This window comes from Seriola lalandi, unplaced genomic scaffold (genome assembly GCF_002814215.2).
Source record: "Seriola lalandi dorsalis isolate HSWRI2012SDOR001 ecotype SW California unplaced genomic scaffold, Sedor1 jcf7180002050280, whole genome shotgun sequence".
NCBI classification, from domain to species: Eukaryota; Metazoa; Chordata; class Actinopteri; order Carangiformes; family Carangidae; genus Seriola; species Seriola lalandi.
Window position 1 is genome coordinate 454,668 of NW_019520833.1, and position 15,556 is coordinate 470,223.

A 15,556-nucleotide genomic window follows, 5' to 3' on the forward strand; every position below is an offset into this window, starting at 1 on the left:
ATTTCCAAACAATTTTTACAGAGAAGCCATTGCATAAAATTCAGGGGAAAATAACTTGCTAAGTGGCTTTCTCCTGGCTTTTGGCTGCGTTGCAGGGAAAAGCACAGAAAAAAAGAGGGTTCTGGTCATTACAACACCCCTAATATGCACATATACACACAAACCTGAAAAGGGATTTATTACCTGATGCGGAGTCAACACAAGAGCATATGAACAGCAAAAGTGGATTCAGTCCACCTCACAAAAATCTGGCAACTAGTGCCAATAACCCAGACAACAAAAAGTCAGCGCTTCCAAATAATAAGGAATATACAGCAACTGGTGTCGAGATCCTGTCCTGGTATGTACTAGACTGGGAACCAAGCTACCTGGGCGTGTAGCCAAAGTGTTAGTGCTCTTTTATTTTGACATTTAGCCGGATGTTGTGGGTGACGTCGATGTATGCGCATGTGCACACTCTTGCCACACACGTGAAGTCGGAGGGGAGCAAGACTCTGGTGAAGTAATGTCCAAAGCAAGTACGTATTTTATCGGCTTTGACTAACTGTATTCACTCTCTAACCGGTGCTGCCTCTAAATGGATTCTGTCGTTTGTTGCATTTTACAGAACAAAAACGAGCCAAACGTCTCGGCTTCCTCGGAAAGTTCAAGGTAAGCTAACGTTATCTGTGGCAGCTAACTTCACTGCCTAGTCGACACCTCGGTCGTCACCAGTGTGCTGTTCGGTGTATTATGGCAGTGTTGAGTTTTCAGAGTTGAACAGTTCAGCTTTTACTTCAGAGAAATATCATATTACGATTTCAGGGAAACTCAAATCCTTGAAGGTAATGTTATTTAGAAACACACAGGTACGGATATTTTTCATCTAGATTCTCTATTGTACTGATCCCTGGAGCGCGTCAGTGGCACTGACAGTTGCGTTACTCGGACTGTAATGTACCCTCAAGGTACAAGGTACTACCACACTTATTTGGCAGTTAGCTGTATCAGTGTCACTGCGCATGTCTATTAACAACCCAAACAACTGTACAGTGTTTATAGATCAGATACTGTTTGGAAACTACATATTACTCAAGTACTTAGCTCACACACTTACTGTGAGGGGTACTGACTGAGGGTACAAGATGTTGCTCTACATTACTACATAAGTCAGATTTTTTAATAGAGATTTTCAGACTTGTGGATGATAATTTCTGTTGTTTATTTAGTTCTTTAGTTTACAAAGCCTCACTTACCTTGGGTGATGATAGATTTAATGTTTACCCTCCATGGTTGCATTGTGATGCCTTTCTAATGATCTAAATTAAAAGGAGTTATTTTATAACGTATTTGGGATGTTTTTGTCTACAGGCTAAAGATGGACAAAAGGGTGATGCTTCTGGGCGGACAAAAACTACAGAGCAGTCATCTGTGCAGCATGTCAAATACCACAGAAAACCAGAGGAGATCAGGAAGCAAAGGGTAATTCTTTGAACGTCATGTCTGTACTCACTTTTGAGGTGACTTTTTTTTTTTTACTTGGGGTAAACCAATCTCTTTCAATTAGCTCCTAGACCTACAAGAAAAGCAGAAACTCTCCAGAGAACGAGAGCTTATGAAACGGAGGAATTTGCAAAGCTTTCAGAATGACATCCTACAGCGACAGAGAGAGTTTGAGCAGAGGGTAAATGTCAGACTATTTAGTGCAAATGGCCCCAATTTGAATCCCTGCAGCTTGCTGTTGTACTGATTTGCATTTTCCTTTTTGTGTTCACAGGAAACGGAGATGCAGAGTTTGGAGAAGCATATTAATTTTGAAAATGAGAATTCAAGGAAGGCATATTACAGAGAATTTAAAAAGGTATGAAGCCAATCCATGCATGCTACAAACTGGCCGATATCTAATCAATATTACAATTTTATAGGCATAGTGATACTTCTAGACAAGTATCACTCTTATCTTTCTTTGAACATGAATATTGTGTGTGTGTGTGTTTTTATTTTTAAAGGTAGTAGAGGCTGCAGATGTCATTTTGGAGGTTTTGGATGCACGTGACCCTCTTGGCTGCAGATGTCCTCAGGTGGAGCAGGCAGTCATTCAAAGTGGAACAAACAAGAAGATTGTTTTAGTACTTAATAAAATTGGTAAATTAGCTAATTAGAGTTAATTGTCCATATTAATTGTCCATATGTGTATATTTGATTGGACAACAAAATTGGGTTTTATTTATCATGTCAAATATTTGATGCTTGACTTAAATGTTTTTACTTTGATTGTAGATCTGGTGTCAAAGGAAATAGTGGAGAAGTGGATTAAGTATCTTCGTAATGAGTTTCCTACTGTAGCTTTCAAAGCATCCACCCAGCAACAGACCAAAAACTTGGTATGCAGTTAAATGTGCCTGTTTGGATGGTTTTAAAAATATTCAGTCTCATCTGAAATTCTTAAAACTATAGAATAACATAATTTCACATGAACTCTTACCCTCTGTCTCCTGACATGGACAGAAACGCAGTAATGTTCCAGTGACACAAGCCACCACAGAGCTCCTCAACAGCAGTGCTTGTGTTGGCGCAGACTGCTTAATGAAACTACTTGGCAACTACTGCCGCAACCTGGACATAAAGACAGCCATCACTGTAGGTGTTGTAGGTAAGCACCCCATCCAGTCATACACCTGATTTTTCTTTGCATAATGTCTTTGCATAAGTTGTCTAAGGTGATATAATTTTCGCCCCACTCCTGTTTTGTAGGTTTTCCTAATGTGGGAAAGAGTAGTTTGATCAACAGTCTGAAACGGGCACGAGCGTGTAATGTCGGAGCCACTCCCGGTGTCACCAAGTAGGTTTACAGTAAGATGTAGATCCTGATCGACTCCAGCACCCGCCTCATTTCCTTCCTGTCTGATGGGTTTCAGGTGCCTTCAGGAGGTTCATTTGGACAAACACATTAAGCTTCTAGATTGCCCCGGCATCGTTATGGCAACTTCAACAACTGATGCAGCAATGATTCTTCGTAACTGTGTGAAAATTGAACAGCTTGTAGATCCCCTTCCACCTGTTGAAGCCATCCTCCGACGCTGCAACAAGGCACAGGTCTGTCATGTTGTTAAAACCATTTTGAACGTTGCTTGGTTGTGTCATTTGCACACTGCAGTGTTACCTTTTCTGCTGGATGTACAGATCATGGAGCACTACGGAGTTCCAGACTTTCACACAGCTCTGGAGTTCTTGGCATTGCTTGCCCAACGCCAAGGCAAACTAAGGAAGGGAGGGCTGCCTGATACTGACAAAGCTGCAAAGAGTGTATTAATGGACTGGACAGGGTGGGTACAAATTGGAACTTTGGGAGAAAATTTGACATTCACTCAATGTTCTTATGATTGTGTTAATTTCAACATGTTATGTTATTTAGGGGAAGGATCAGCTACTTCACACACCCTCCAGAGACACACACACTCCCCACACACGTCAGCGCTGAGATTGTTACAGAGATGGGGAAAGCTTTTGATTGGGACGAGCTTGAAAAGGGAAATCAAGAGGTTCTTGCAGGTAAGTTAAATGGTCAGCTTTGCCAAATCACCAAAAGAAAAAAAACTATCTGTTAAACTGTTCAGATGTTCTGGTTTTCAAAATACCCAAAAGTAGCAGTAGTTGCCCCAAAGTTGGATTTGATTTTTGCTGTGCTACAGAGTCATCTTGTCCAGACATCCAAATGGGATTCTGCATGGAAACCACTGGAATGACACAAGGTAGCCAAGGTGAACCTCCTTCTGACCTGGAAATGGAAAGAGGGTCCATGGAAAATCCAGATTTTAAAGGTGAAGCTGAATCTATGGAGGATGACCAGGACCCAGAGGTGAGAAACAACACTGCCTTTATAGCTTCAGTGTTTACTGAAATCCTTTTGTAAAATGCATCTTGTTCAACTCGCTTTTTATTTCTGATATTCTTCCTGCCCAAAATAGTTTGGACCCATGACAGTGGAGATAAAGTCTCAGAAATCGAAGACTGACTTACCTGCAAATGATGCTGCATCCAAGGCTCCAGGTCTGAAGGATATCTTGAATGTAGATCCTCTACAGCAGGGCCAGGCCCTCCTGGCTGCCAGCAAGAAGAGGAAAAAGCAACAGAAAAGAGCGGGTTTGTATAAATATCAGTCCCAGTCTAGTGTTGTACATGGTTTTATTAGAGTCTAGTATGTGATTTCTTTAAATTCATTATATTTAGTTTACACACTTTTTATTGACACATAAGTTGAAAAATAGTATTAGTGGTATAGACCTCTCAAGATTTGGGGGTTTCATCAGTTCATAGTAGGTACATTGTTCAGACAGTGTAAATGTTGGTAAGCAGGCCTGAGATCAGGCTTTATGCAACATAAACATCTGTTCTTGTATGAACACACACACACACAGGCGTCTGTTAGCTGTACACACACACACACACACACAGGTGTCTGTTAGCTGGAATATGGTTGTCTCCCTTACATGACACTGATTATATTTAATTGAGCAAATAAAATTGATCAGTTTTTGTTTTTGTTTTCTGTGTAGACAAAATTGCCACCAAACTCTCAGACACCTTGACGGCTGCAATGGACTTCTCATTTTCAGACAGCTGATTAAAATAAAATATGAATAAAATGTAAAAATATGTGTTTTGTCTTTATTGGGCATAGCTACATTATTTGCTTTTATATAAAGAAGTTTCTGGGACCCCTGATCCTTTCCTTGTTTGATGTTTCTTCACTTGGCCAATCATATTCATGTTCAGCCACTGCTCCTTACAACAATCCAGGTTTTGCTGTTTTTAATTTTTTAATTTTTTGCATAGTTTGCATCTGCAAAACCCTCTACGTTTCCACATTTAGAAACCACATTTAAATTGATCTTTACCATGAGATCAAATAAAGACTAAAGTTGTTGTTTTTGTGGGTTTTCTTTTTTTTAAAAAACATAATCTGAACCACAGTGGTTTGTCTGAACTTCTGTGCTTCAGGTGACTGCACCGTTGTGAAAGTATAGTAACCTCACAGCTGGCAACAAGTTCCGGGTAACATGCGTCTGATGACCTCAGTCCGTTGGACCGAGGTAAACAACGCTGTTCAGTGCCGTGGCTATCGACTGTTGAAGAGCTTGTATTCACTGACTGAAAAAAATGGCAAAGAAAACGGAGGACCTCGGGGATTTATGGCTGTGACTACGTTAAACAAATCTATTACCACAGTACGTGTTTATCTTTGCTTAATTAGTTATTTAGCTAGGCAGCATTAGCTTGTTGGGGAACTAACGGATGCTAGCTAGTTAGCTAAGCTTCAACTTCCTATTACTTCGCCGTGGCCATGTCATTAGGCACTGCTGAAACACCACTGTTTACCATAATAATCGCAAACTTCCCCGGTTGTGGCTGCTGGTTTGTAACTGTGAAGCCGGTGTAAATTGTCTACTGTGTTAACGGTATCTTCGGTTGTGTGTCCACACTTAGCACGGTGGTGCGGGCCCGTTAGCAGCACTGAGCTGTCAAGTGAACTCTGCTAACTCATGGTGTTAGATTAGAGCTCGCCAAAAATAGAGATTACGAAAACGGCTAAAGGCAGGTTGGCTAAGCAGTTAATGTACCTGTTAAAATGGCCCAAATATTAACATGACATACAGTGAATTAGCCGTGCTACGGTTTGTTGTCAGCACGGTTTTCGGTAGAGACAACGACCCCTTTTCTCGGGCACATCGGCACTGTCAGCTTAATTTTAACATAACTTTCCAATGGGAAGAGTATATAGTATATATAGTTAGTAATACTAACAGTCACTTTGAAGACACACACAACTTGTAAGAACCTGCTTTTTATTGCGTGGATGTATTTGTGAGCGGCGAGAGTGTTGATTCATTTTATTCTGAGAGACTATACATAACTAGAAGTCACGGTGTACAAAAGTCTGAAATCTGTGTATGCAGACACTGCAAGACATGCAGTGGATGGCTTGTGTAAACGGTAAGAGCTCTGGGTTAAAACCTGTGGAGGTCTTAATGTGTCCACACGATCTCTCAGAGAAAGGTGTTGGAGCAGAGAGAGGAAGAAATTTATCAAGTGAAACAGAAGATAAGAGGGTGTACAGGTCTTCAAATTCCTGGGGGAAAAAAAGTAAGGTAGTATTCAGTAGTATCACGGCCATTGAAGGCAACAAATGATAAAAACTAGGCTGGAACTCAAACAAAAGTCTGTGGAATTTTCAACAGCGGTTAAACACAAGTTGTCTTAATATCTTAATAATAGTAACCATTTGCCCCTTTTACCAGTTACCAGGATGATGTTGAAAGGGCTGGGTGACCTTGTGTACAGCACCATGTCCACTAGATCATGCATGAAGTCAGTCCAGTTAATTCATGCTGGGAAAAAGGAGGGATGGTGTTGACTCTGAAGTGATTTATTTTATATAAATTTTTTCCACAATCAGCACCTGACGAAGCATCAGCAGTAGGCGGAGAGGGCTTTATAAGCTGATTGATGGTGTTCGTTGATTCTGCTGGTAGGTCAGAAACAGAGAAATAATGGTATTTTGCCTGGTTAGCTTCACTGTCATATGATATTAATGCATCTCTAACATGTAAATACTGAACCTGCAGTTTATTTGACATAAATCAGTGTCAGTATCACTTATGCTGCTCATTACTAATTCATCTGGATGCTCTGAAGAGTGGGCTCCAGTGGAATTTTGATAGGGACAGCCTTGGCCTGAGTAAATAACCACAGCATATTAAAAGAACAACTCACCTGGTCATCTGTATCTGGATGGTTGGACATTGTGCCACTTGTGTTTAAAAGAGAAAGCAGCAATCAGGGCGGCAGGATGAGCCAATTCTCTTCCTGTAATCTGACCAATCATTGTTCGTGACTGAGCCCACAAAAGGAGGTATCATTCACAGTCTTTAACAGTTTGCTGAAGGATCAGTAGAGGAGCTGGTGTGAAAAACCATTTTGAAATGCAAGATGTTGAGCAGTTGATCTGTGACATGTTTAGGGTAAGACTGCGTCATGCTCTTAGAAGTCCCAAATTCAGATAACCGTCTTGGGGGAAAAGAGACTGTAATCCTGGAAGTGAGTCAGCAGTTTTGAGTCAATGGTTCCCTTTCTAAATGTCTAATTTACTTTACCATAGTGTCTCAGTTTATGCAGTAAATAATTACCTGCACAAACTCTTGATCTACCTCAGCAGTGAATTCTGAAGTTTTATCATTTTAGTTATCTTCATTTATTCAGCAAGTAATTTGTCTTGTTCATTGTCACAGAATATTAGATCTGTAATTATAGTGGTTGCATGTGATGTTCAAACAATGTGGATTTGTCCAGATTATATCATAAGCTTTTGATGGCTATAGAACTTATTTTTCTCTCTTTAAATTATTGTAAGCCAAAGACAGAATTTCCATTGGAAAGCTGTTGGCGAAACCAGTGGTGGAAGTAACATCTGGATAGGTCTCCAAAATGTCATAACTAGTGGATGGTTCAAGGATAGTAGTGTAGTGTAATAATCTAGGTACATTACTGGGAAATACTCATGTTACCTATCTATAATGCTTTTTTGTTCTGTTTTTGTTTTCCAGCTCCATCCCTAGATCTGGATCCCTCTCCTCAGCCATGTCGTCACGTGTGTTGCTGCGGCAGCAGCTGATGCGAGAGCAAGCCCAGGAGCAGGAGAGACGTGAGGCCCAGCAGCAGGCCTCTGCCTCTCAGCTCCGGGCCTCTGACTCCACTCCAGCCATCTCTGTCACTCTTCCCCCAAATGCTGCCCGTCCCCCTTCAGCACAGGTGCCTGTGGAAGTGCTGAAAGTAAGAGGATCCTGTTTTTATCTTCATCACTTGTGTTCTTTATTTAGTGAAGTCTGATTATGTCAGAACATAAGTCCATAACGACTGTTGAAATGGTCAGGTGCAGACCCACTTGGAGAACCCCACCAAGTACCACATCCAGCAGGCACAGAGGCAACAGGTGAAGCAGTACCTCTCCACCACCCTGGGCAATAAGGTGGTTACTCAGACACTGGGTGTGTCCCCTGTGCCGCAGTCCAGTTCTGCCCCTGAAGTTGCTCCTACTGCCAGCAGTGCCCCTAACAGTCCTATGGCTCTGCTTAACATTGGATCCAACAAGGAGGAAGTAAGAGAAATTCCTGCTTAGTATAAATGATTTGTGTGTGGGTTTGGTTTGCTGGTGCAGCAGATTACACAACCTTGTCAAAAGTTGTCTATTCTGCAAGCTTGCAGTGATTTCTTTTGGAGAATCTAAATGTTTAGCTTTCTGCTCACTTCTTCCTTAATTATTTTTTGTTTGTTCTGCAGTGATGTGTGCCCAAAGGTCCCACTGTGATGATGCATGCCTTTTGTCATCATACCCTTGTTGACCTGTTGTCACAATAAGATGTTAAATACTGCACCCACTGTTAAACCATGCCAGCACTGCTCTTGCATGCTTTTCTGCCTTTTGAAATCATCTTTAGAGCTGTTACGCTGGTTTAAATGTTGAATATTGGTCTTCAGTCTTCATTTAAATCTGTTTAAGCTTACAAAGCACACTATAAACATACATGTCATGTTAATTACTTACACACATTTGACCCTGAGGGTTTTACTTACTTTGTACCACCGGTGTTTTCTCTCATCTGCTTTATCTAGATTGACGATGTGATCGACGACATCATTAGTCTTGAATCCAGTTTTAATGACGACATCATTACATTGATTGACTCAGGACTTCAGTTGCCTAGCACGGTATGAAGAACAATGTACTTATTTGACCGTTGAATACTTCCTTTTCCTCTAGTTTCCTCTATATTTAACAGGTTCCTCTGTAATTCTACAATGACAGAATAAAATTGTGGTTTTCAGTCAGCTCTTTTTATACCTGAAGTGTTTTTTTTTTTGTGAATGGACGTCTCTTTTATGTGTGGAATTCTGAAGTCGTGGGAGTAAATATACACTTTTGGCACTCAGCTACTATTCGTCACAGAAGTGCTGCCTGGGCGGGGTGAAGCTAGAGGATGGGAGAAGAGAGACAAAGTGTGCTCATAAAACAGCACATTATAAGGCTGCCAGGTTAACAACACATTTGTTAGATAGGAGAGGGCTTTCCAAAAATTTTGCTGTGGAACAAAAAAATGAGAATTATGGTGATGCTGTTGGAGGAAAAGAAAAAGAAGCACAGTGAGGTAAATCCTTTGTGATTTTTGAAATAGCACCATATATTGTTGTTCAGCTGTAATAGGCAAGAATAATATATAAATGGTTAGATTTTGAGCTTTATCCCTAAAAAGCCTAAAATGCAATTGTAATGCCTGCCTTTTCTTTGTTGCATTGTGGAACATGTAGTAGTATTTGTGTGATGCAACTGAAACCAGCTTTGATTCTGTTATGAACTTGAGGAACTGGTTGCTCTGAACATTTTAAGCAGGAATGGGGAAGACATCTTTTATTCACAATATTTGCCACTAGGCTTATGGCCACGAGTGACTATTTAGGAAATATATCTGACCATGTTGTATCTTTCTGTAGCTCCCAGGAAATCTGTTGGATGTCTATCATAGCCCTGGAATGGCAGCACCCACTCTCATGGTCAGCAACTCCTGCCCTGCTGATCTTCCAAAAATTAAAAGGGAAATTACTGGTATAGTAACACACTGGTACAAACATATGTCTTGTTTTTGTTCAGGAAAACCTTTATTTTTGATTGATAACATTTCATGGTGTAAAACACTTTGAATTTCTTTTTCAGATGCAGATGCCAAAGCGCTATTGAAAGAAAGGCAGAAGAAAGACAACCATAACCTCAGTATGTCAAGCTTTATTTACCACTATTCTGAGCACTTGCACTTCTCTGTTGAATCTGAATGAAATAACAGCATGAATGCAGTCAGATTTCAAATTTGAAATGTTCTAATCACATTTGTGCACTTTTGCCTGTTTAAACTCCAGGACGACCCATTTGATCTCTCTGTCCGCTCATGTACATGTTTACTAAATAATGCCTCTTTAGTGACAACTAATTGTTGGAGGGAAGGTTATGCGTCTTCCCCTGCTCATTCTTACTTCTCTTTTTTTGCAGTTGAGAGAAGGCGGAGATTCAACATCAATGACCGCATAAAGGAGCTGGGGACTCTAATACCCAAGTCAAATGACCCGTAAGTAATGTCTACTTTTTCAGGATTTTCATTTTCTCCTGCAGAATCACGAATAAAGTTATGGTGTATGAATTTCAATATTGAGTCCCTGCAACTGTTGTGCAGTAAAAAAATTTAATCTTGTTTTCTGTTTCTGTGTTGTCTCCATTTTTAAATTCTGCTATGATATTCACTGATATGACAATGACGACAGTGAGATGCGTTGGAATAAAGGCACCATCCTGAAAGCTTCTGTCGACTACATCAGGAAGTTACAGAAGGAGCAGCAGAGAGCCAAGGACATTGAGATGCGACAGAAGAAGCTGGAGCAAGCAAACCACAGTCTAATGTTACGCATCCAGGTCGGTATTTGTTGGTCAGATGTGTCAGTACGTAGCATGTCCAAGACTTGAAATAGAATAGCTATATATTGTTTGACTAGGTGTGAGAGTTTATTTAAAGTTGAATTGAAATGCACATGTGCACCACAGGCACAAGTGTGAGACATTTCTGCGCATGAGAGAGATGTTAAGAAAATGTGTGGTGGGAATCTGCATCCTGTGCAAAGATTTGTTCTACTGAGTCATTGTTGTAAAGTTAGCATATAACTAAACCTGCCTCTATGTGGACTTCATGCTGTGATCCTTAAATATTTATCTGTTAATGTTATTAGGACATTTTTACTTAGGATAGAAGCGTCTCACACCAGGCCAGCAGGTCAGATTGTCTTATGTGCTGGTAAATGAAGCAGGAATTTGCCTCAAAGGTGGACCATGTGTTATTAAATGAAAGGGGCTGTATGACAGTCATGCAATCCCACATATGGAGAGTCGGTCAGAGTAATGTACACTAAACCAGCGATGTGCTGATAAAGGAGGCATAAAAGAAGGTTGCTGATTGATGGAAAATACTTGTTCGTTCCATAAAATGTAGGTCAAAACAAAAATGTAAACAAAACTACAAATGTTTTCAAGATAACTCCTCAGTGTTCAGTAAAGGCACACTTGGCAAGATTTGTGTTGGCGGCAGGGCCCAAAGGCAGTAAAGATTCAACTTTCACTTGATCATATTTAATTTGCTTTGTGCAGCTTTAATCAGTCTTATTTAGGTAACAAAGCTAAAATGTACTTTATTGTAGGGAAATTACTTTTAACATGCAAAAGGCAGAAACGGCTCCTGGGTGTTTATAAAGGGAAAACATTGTCAGTCATCCCAGGACACTGCATCTGAATGACAATGCACTGCTACTCTTTTCAGGAACTGGAAATGCAGGCACGGATCCACGGCCTTTCCAATTCCAACAGCATCTCCTCTGGTCTGGGCTCTGATCCCTCCCTGCTCCAGCAGCAGCATGTCCCACAGAGCGGCCAGTCTCTGCCTCCCAGTGCAGGAGGAGCCCCGTCTCAGAACCTCCTCAGTTTGGGAGCCATTGGACAGCCTCTGCCAGCCTCCTTCCTGTCCCCGCCCTCCTCTGACTCTCCTGCAGGAGTCACCATCAGCAGCCCTCTGGACCTGGGCAGCCTGAGCTTTGCTGAGCTGGACGACACCTCGGCCTCAGCGCTCTACCCTGACGTGGGCTTGGGAGACATTCTTATGGATGACGGGTGCACCCTGTCTCCGGAGAGGGTGGGTGATCCACTCTTCTCTCCTTTGTCACCAGGTGCCTCTAAAACCAGCAGTCGCAGGAGCAGCCTTGAAATGGACGAGGACTTATGATGAGCGCTGTGTGGCGATCAGAGACTGTCTGTAGGGACAAGAATGTCAGGAAGTGCTGTCTATCCTTAAATAACGTTAGTCTATTTATAGGATTGTAGAATTGAACTTAGAAAAGCGAAACTAGCTAACATTAAGATCAAAACTAACGTAAACGTTGCATCAGGAGAAACTAAGTTCTTCTTGAATATTTTTGCCATACAGACCTAAATATTATTGTTCCTGTTTGGAGCAGGTCGGATGATTATGTCTGGATTTATAAATGCAATCTTATTAAAACGGAATATTGTATAATAGGGGCATGGACTTAGCATTAAGAAATAATACATTCTTAAATAGTTTTTAAGATTTTCATCAGAGATTTAAGAGGGATATAAAGTTTGCTTGAATTTATTATGTGCTCATTTATAGGGAGGAAAGCTGTGAGGTTTCTTTTTCATGACAGCAATGGCATAACAAACTTATTAAGAGATGCCAACATACATTACATGTTTAGTTTTTTTTTTTGTTTGTTTTTTCAACTGACTGGAATCAGGGTTTGTTATTAGCATTCACATGCTCATCTGTGTTGGGTTGTTTCACCAGCAGCTACAGAAGGGATCTTTGTAAAGTGAATTGGCACATTGTGAAATATTTACTGCATATTGTATATAAGAATATTTTATTTTGAGCAATTTTATTGCACCTTATTTTATGGCAGTCTATGCATTTTATGAGAGCTTTTGTCTGTTTTTATTACTTTTACACACAGTGGACAGCTAATGCCCAGGTTGCATGTATTTGTAATAAACTGAAAGCAGTGGAAAATCACTTGCTGCTGCAGCTAGTTAGCCAAAGCAGGACTTCTTCCAGAGTAGCTACAAATTACAAATCAGCGTTTTATTTTTTGAATATATTCACTCAGTCAATGGAAATGCAAGAGAGTATGATAAATGCAGAACAATTTTATCCTTTTACAATAGTACTGTAGTTCATTACATATTTTTTTGATACCTGAATAATAGTTTGATAAGTAGTTTCTCCTGACTAATATCTGTGTTGTCAGTAATAGTTTGTCTCCATTAACCGTGGTGATCACTGAGTGATTTTACCAGTTAGCATATTGAACCAAGATTGTGGCTTTTTCTTTTTTCTTTTTTTTCTCCTTTTTTTTGACGATCAAAATCAATATATCTATTAATGCTTTATTGCTCACTGTAGTATGAATTCAGAGAGCTTTGACCTTGTATTACACCAACCACTAGTCTCACCTCTGTGATAATAAGGTATAACTGTTTGTGTGAAATCTGAAATGCAACTACTAATCTACAAACTAGCCACAAACTTTAGAGAGGCATTAAATTTGTCAGATGCTTAACGCAACTTTATGTACAGTTAATGAACGTGTTTGAGAAAGTACCTGCATATGTGTAGTTGTATGGTTTTTGTAACACAGATATACTGTTATTTTTTTCCTCCAACACAACTTCCAAGTTATTGATACACTTAAATTTTAAAGTATTCCATGAGCAGTGGTCACATAAAAACAGATTATCCAAAAACATTGTACTTTAGATCATAGCACTGATTGACATTAATTGGTGGTTACAGCGATTTTAAGGTATCCCTCTTGTTCATTCAGAACATTGAGGTACATACGGTCAGCCTTTTCCCCTCATACTTTTTTGCTCTCCACAATATTAACCATGTCTTACCCTGACATATATTTGAGTGCTAACATGGACTGTTAACCATACACGTAACATTTCTGTCTTGTCCCTACAAGTTGGCTTTCAGAAGATTTTAACAAATAAATGATTCCCATTGGCTCATGTCTAAATGTGGTTATTTGCTAGCAGACAGCATCAGTGGTAGAGCATTTGAGAGATTTCCATAGCAAGGTCCAGGCATTCTGTAGTCTGGAGGCAGATATCACAGACGGGACAGTCACAAAGGCAACTGCGAACACTCAGACAGCCGCAGAGGTCACAGTGGTGGGTGACATCAAGGAGAGGTTGCAGGGTGGTGGGCTCACAGCCGCACAGAGATGAGCACATCGACCAGATGCACTCATTACATCCTCTCATGGTGGCCAGGAGACAGTCCAGTGGATGGCAGAAGAGACAGGCCAAAAGGATTGTAGCACAGATGTCTCACATAAGACAGAGAGTGAAAAAGAAATGAGGCAAGGTGAGAAAAAGGACAAAGCTTTTAAGAAAGTAGTAAATAGCTCGAGCAGTTTAGTGTCCTTACCCTCTCTGTCTGCCTCAGTATGGACACCAGTGGTTTTGAGGTTTTCATGATTCCTGCTCATTGATGTGAATGGCTGACTTACTTCATAGACTGTGCTTGCCTCCATGGAGGGTGGCAGCAGGGCAAACTGAGGCACTAGCTGTTGTCTGTCTACATAGCTTGGGCTGCAGACGGATGCTGCTCTGGTCACCACACCTTTTGGATTATTTTGCAAGTTGGATTCAGCAGGGACGTCTGCTCCAGACATGAAAATGAACAAGTCAGTAGGAAATCTGCCTTGCTTGTTAATAACCATATGATGGGAAGTAACTAAGTAGATTTTCTCAAGTACTGTACGGTTTTCAGATACTCGTATTATTATTATATTATTATCTTATCCCATTCTATACAATATTCTATATATTCTATACTATAATATTGTACTTTTCCCTCCACTGCAGCTGTTATTACTAGTTACTTTGGGGATCAAGGTTTTACATACAAACTATATGATCTCTTTTCTAGAATATAATGCATTGTTCTAGATTAAGCTACCTAATTTTTGTATGTTTGTGAGGTTATAGATTTGAATACTTCCTCCTCCACTGTTACTATAGAAGATAATGGATAGGGTACCTGCAGTTTTGTTTGTATTCACAGAGATGTCAGCTGAAGATAATTCAGTGTCCTCAGTGGAGATCTGCTCTGAAAAACTAGTGGCTTCAGTCAAAGCTCCTGTACGAGAAGAAACAGGAAAGACCTATATCAACAACTGCAACCCGTCACTCACAGTACTCACTCCTCTCTGTGAACATACCTGCAGTGATGCTGTCAGCAATGACAGGTTCCTGTAAATCTGAGGGTTTAGAGTCATGGAACTGTAGCTTGTCACCACTCCCATCATCTATCTTTTCATTCACATCTGCAGAGCTCAGTTTAGCATCCATCATGGCATCCACTTAAATATGTCATCTACTTCAGGACAAAAGAAACAGAAACACTGATATGACATGAAATGAAATAATTCACTCATTAGTATTCTAATATAAAAATTACAAATAAACTTCATCATTCTGTTCACCGCAGACCCAGAGTCAGATCTGTGGCTGAGGTTTTGTAGCTGTTAGTGATGAGTGGACATATTGGAAATTGCAGAGAAGTTAATCTATTATTAATCTCCATTTTGGAAACATTTATAATGTAGATGAAAGGCAGCACACAGATATCCTGACAGCCTGTCTGAGAATGTGAGGTCTTGATTTGCTATCATTAATAATTCATGTCTTCAAGTACTACTTACCTTACATGACATGGTGACAGAGTTTTATTTATTATTATCATCATTATTATTATTATTATTGGGTTATTATTATTCAATTTGCAGGTAAAACTGAGGCAAACTCATTTAGTTTATCTATCTTAAGTATTTTATTCAAATTTGAACCTATTTGTTATAGATTAACAAATTATTTTAGGTAAACTGTAATAGAGCATAATGCAAA

At 40.1% G+C, this 15,556-nt stretch overlaps 3 protein-coding genes across 4 annotated transcripts; 2 read left to right on the top strand and 1 right to left on the bottom strand.

The window, feature by feature from the left end:
* Positions 1-452: 452 nt before the first annotated feature.
* On the top strand, positions 453-4,633 carry gnl3l (G protein nucleolar 3 like). The gene is made up of 15 exons (XM_023399058.2): positions 453-518; positions 608-651; positions 1,351-1,461; positions 1,547-1,663; positions 1,757-1,840; positions 1,989-2,124; positions 2,260-2,363; positions 2,488-2,632; positions 2,734-2,821; positions 2,898-3,075; positions 3,163-3,305; positions 3,395-3,531; positions 3,672-3,838; positions 3,948-4,122; positions 4,536-4,633. The coding sequence occupies exons 1-15, from the start codon at positions 506-508 to the stop codon at positions 4,601-4,603; spliced, it is 1,710 nt and encodes a 569-aa protein (XP_023254826.1). The 5' UTR covers positions 453-505; the 3' UTR covers positions 4,604-4,633.
* Positions 4,634-5,063: 430 nt separating this feature from the next.
* tfe3b (transcription factor binding to IGHM enhancer 3b) lies at positions 5,064-13,649 on the top strand. The gene is made up of 9 exons (XM_023399041.2): positions 5,064-5,207; positions 7,584-7,809; positions 7,910-8,134; positions 8,650-8,745; positions 9,526-9,637; positions 9,746-9,802; positions 10,076-10,151; positions 10,345-10,492; positions 11,388-13,649. Exons 2-9 carry the CDS (start codon positions 7,618-7,620, stop codon positions 11,844-11,846), a joined length of 1,365 nt encoding a protein of 454 aa, XP_023254809.1. The 5' UTR covers positions 5,064-5,207; positions 7,584-7,617; the 3' UTR covers positions 11,847-13,649.
* On the bottom strand, positions 13,645-15,018 carry LOC147819709 (myoD family inhibitor domain-containing protein 2). 2 transcript variants are annotated; one of them, XM_087171911.1, is made up of 4 exons: positions 14,872-15,018; positions 14,691-14,789; positions 14,103-14,309; positions 13,645-13,974 (listed from the first exon to the last, which is right to left on the bottom strand). In XM_087171911.1, the coding sequence occupies exons 1-4, from the start codon at positions 15,002-15,004 to the stop codon at positions 13,688-13,690; spliced, it is 726 nt and encodes a 241-aa protein (XP_087028037.1). In that variant the 5' UTR covers positions 15,005-15,018; the 3' UTR covers positions 13,645-13,687. The 2 variants fall into 2 exon arrangements, with proteins under 2 accessions (XP_087028037.1, XP_087028038.1); XM_087171912.1 differs by lacking the exon at positions 14,691-14,789 and having other exon boundaries at positions 14,076-14,309.
* Positions 15,019-15,556: the final 538 nt, after the last annotated feature.

What these genes read in the sequence shown, in the direction of transcription:
- gnl3l (XM_023399058.2), top strand. An exon ending in ATTACAGAGAATTTAAAAAG is followed by an intron (nt 1,841 to 1,988) that starts GTATGAAGCCAA and finishes TTATTTTTAAAG; the next exon opens with GTAGTAGAGGCTGCAGATGT. An exon ending in AAATCAAGAGGTTCTTGCAG is followed by an intron (nt 3,532 to 3,671) that starts GTAAGTTAAATG and finishes GCTGTGCTACAG; the next exon opens with AGTCATCTTGTCCAGACATC.
- tfe3b (XM_023399041.2), top strand. Translation starts at nt 7,618, where the DNA reads ATGTCGTCACGTGTGTTGCTGCGGCAGCAGCTGATGCGAGAGCAAGCC. An exon ending in GACTTCAGTTGCCTAGCACG is followed by an intron (nt 8,746 to 9,525) that starts GTATGAAGAACA and finishes ATCTTTCTGTAG; the next exon opens with CTCCCAGGAAATCTGTTGGA. An exon ending in ATACCCAAGTCAAATGACCC is followed by an intron (nt 10,152 to 10,344) that starts GTAAGTAATGTC and finishes CAATGACGACAG; the next exon opens with TGAGATGCGTTGGAATAAAG.
- LOC147819709 (XM_087171911.1), bottom strand. Translation starts at nt 15,004, where the DNA reads ATGATGGATGCTAAACTGAGCTCTGCAGATGTGAATGAAAAGATAGAT. An exon ending in TGCTGACAGCATCACTGCAG is followed by an intron (nt 14,790 to 14,871) that starts GTATGTTCACAG and finishes CTTCTCGTACAG; the next exon opens with GAGCTTTGACTGAAGCCACT. An exon ending in TGAAAACCTCAAAACCACTG is followed by an intron (nt 13,975 to 14,102) that starts GTGTCCATACTG and finishes GTCTTATGTGAG; the next exon opens with ACATCTGTGCTACAATCCTT.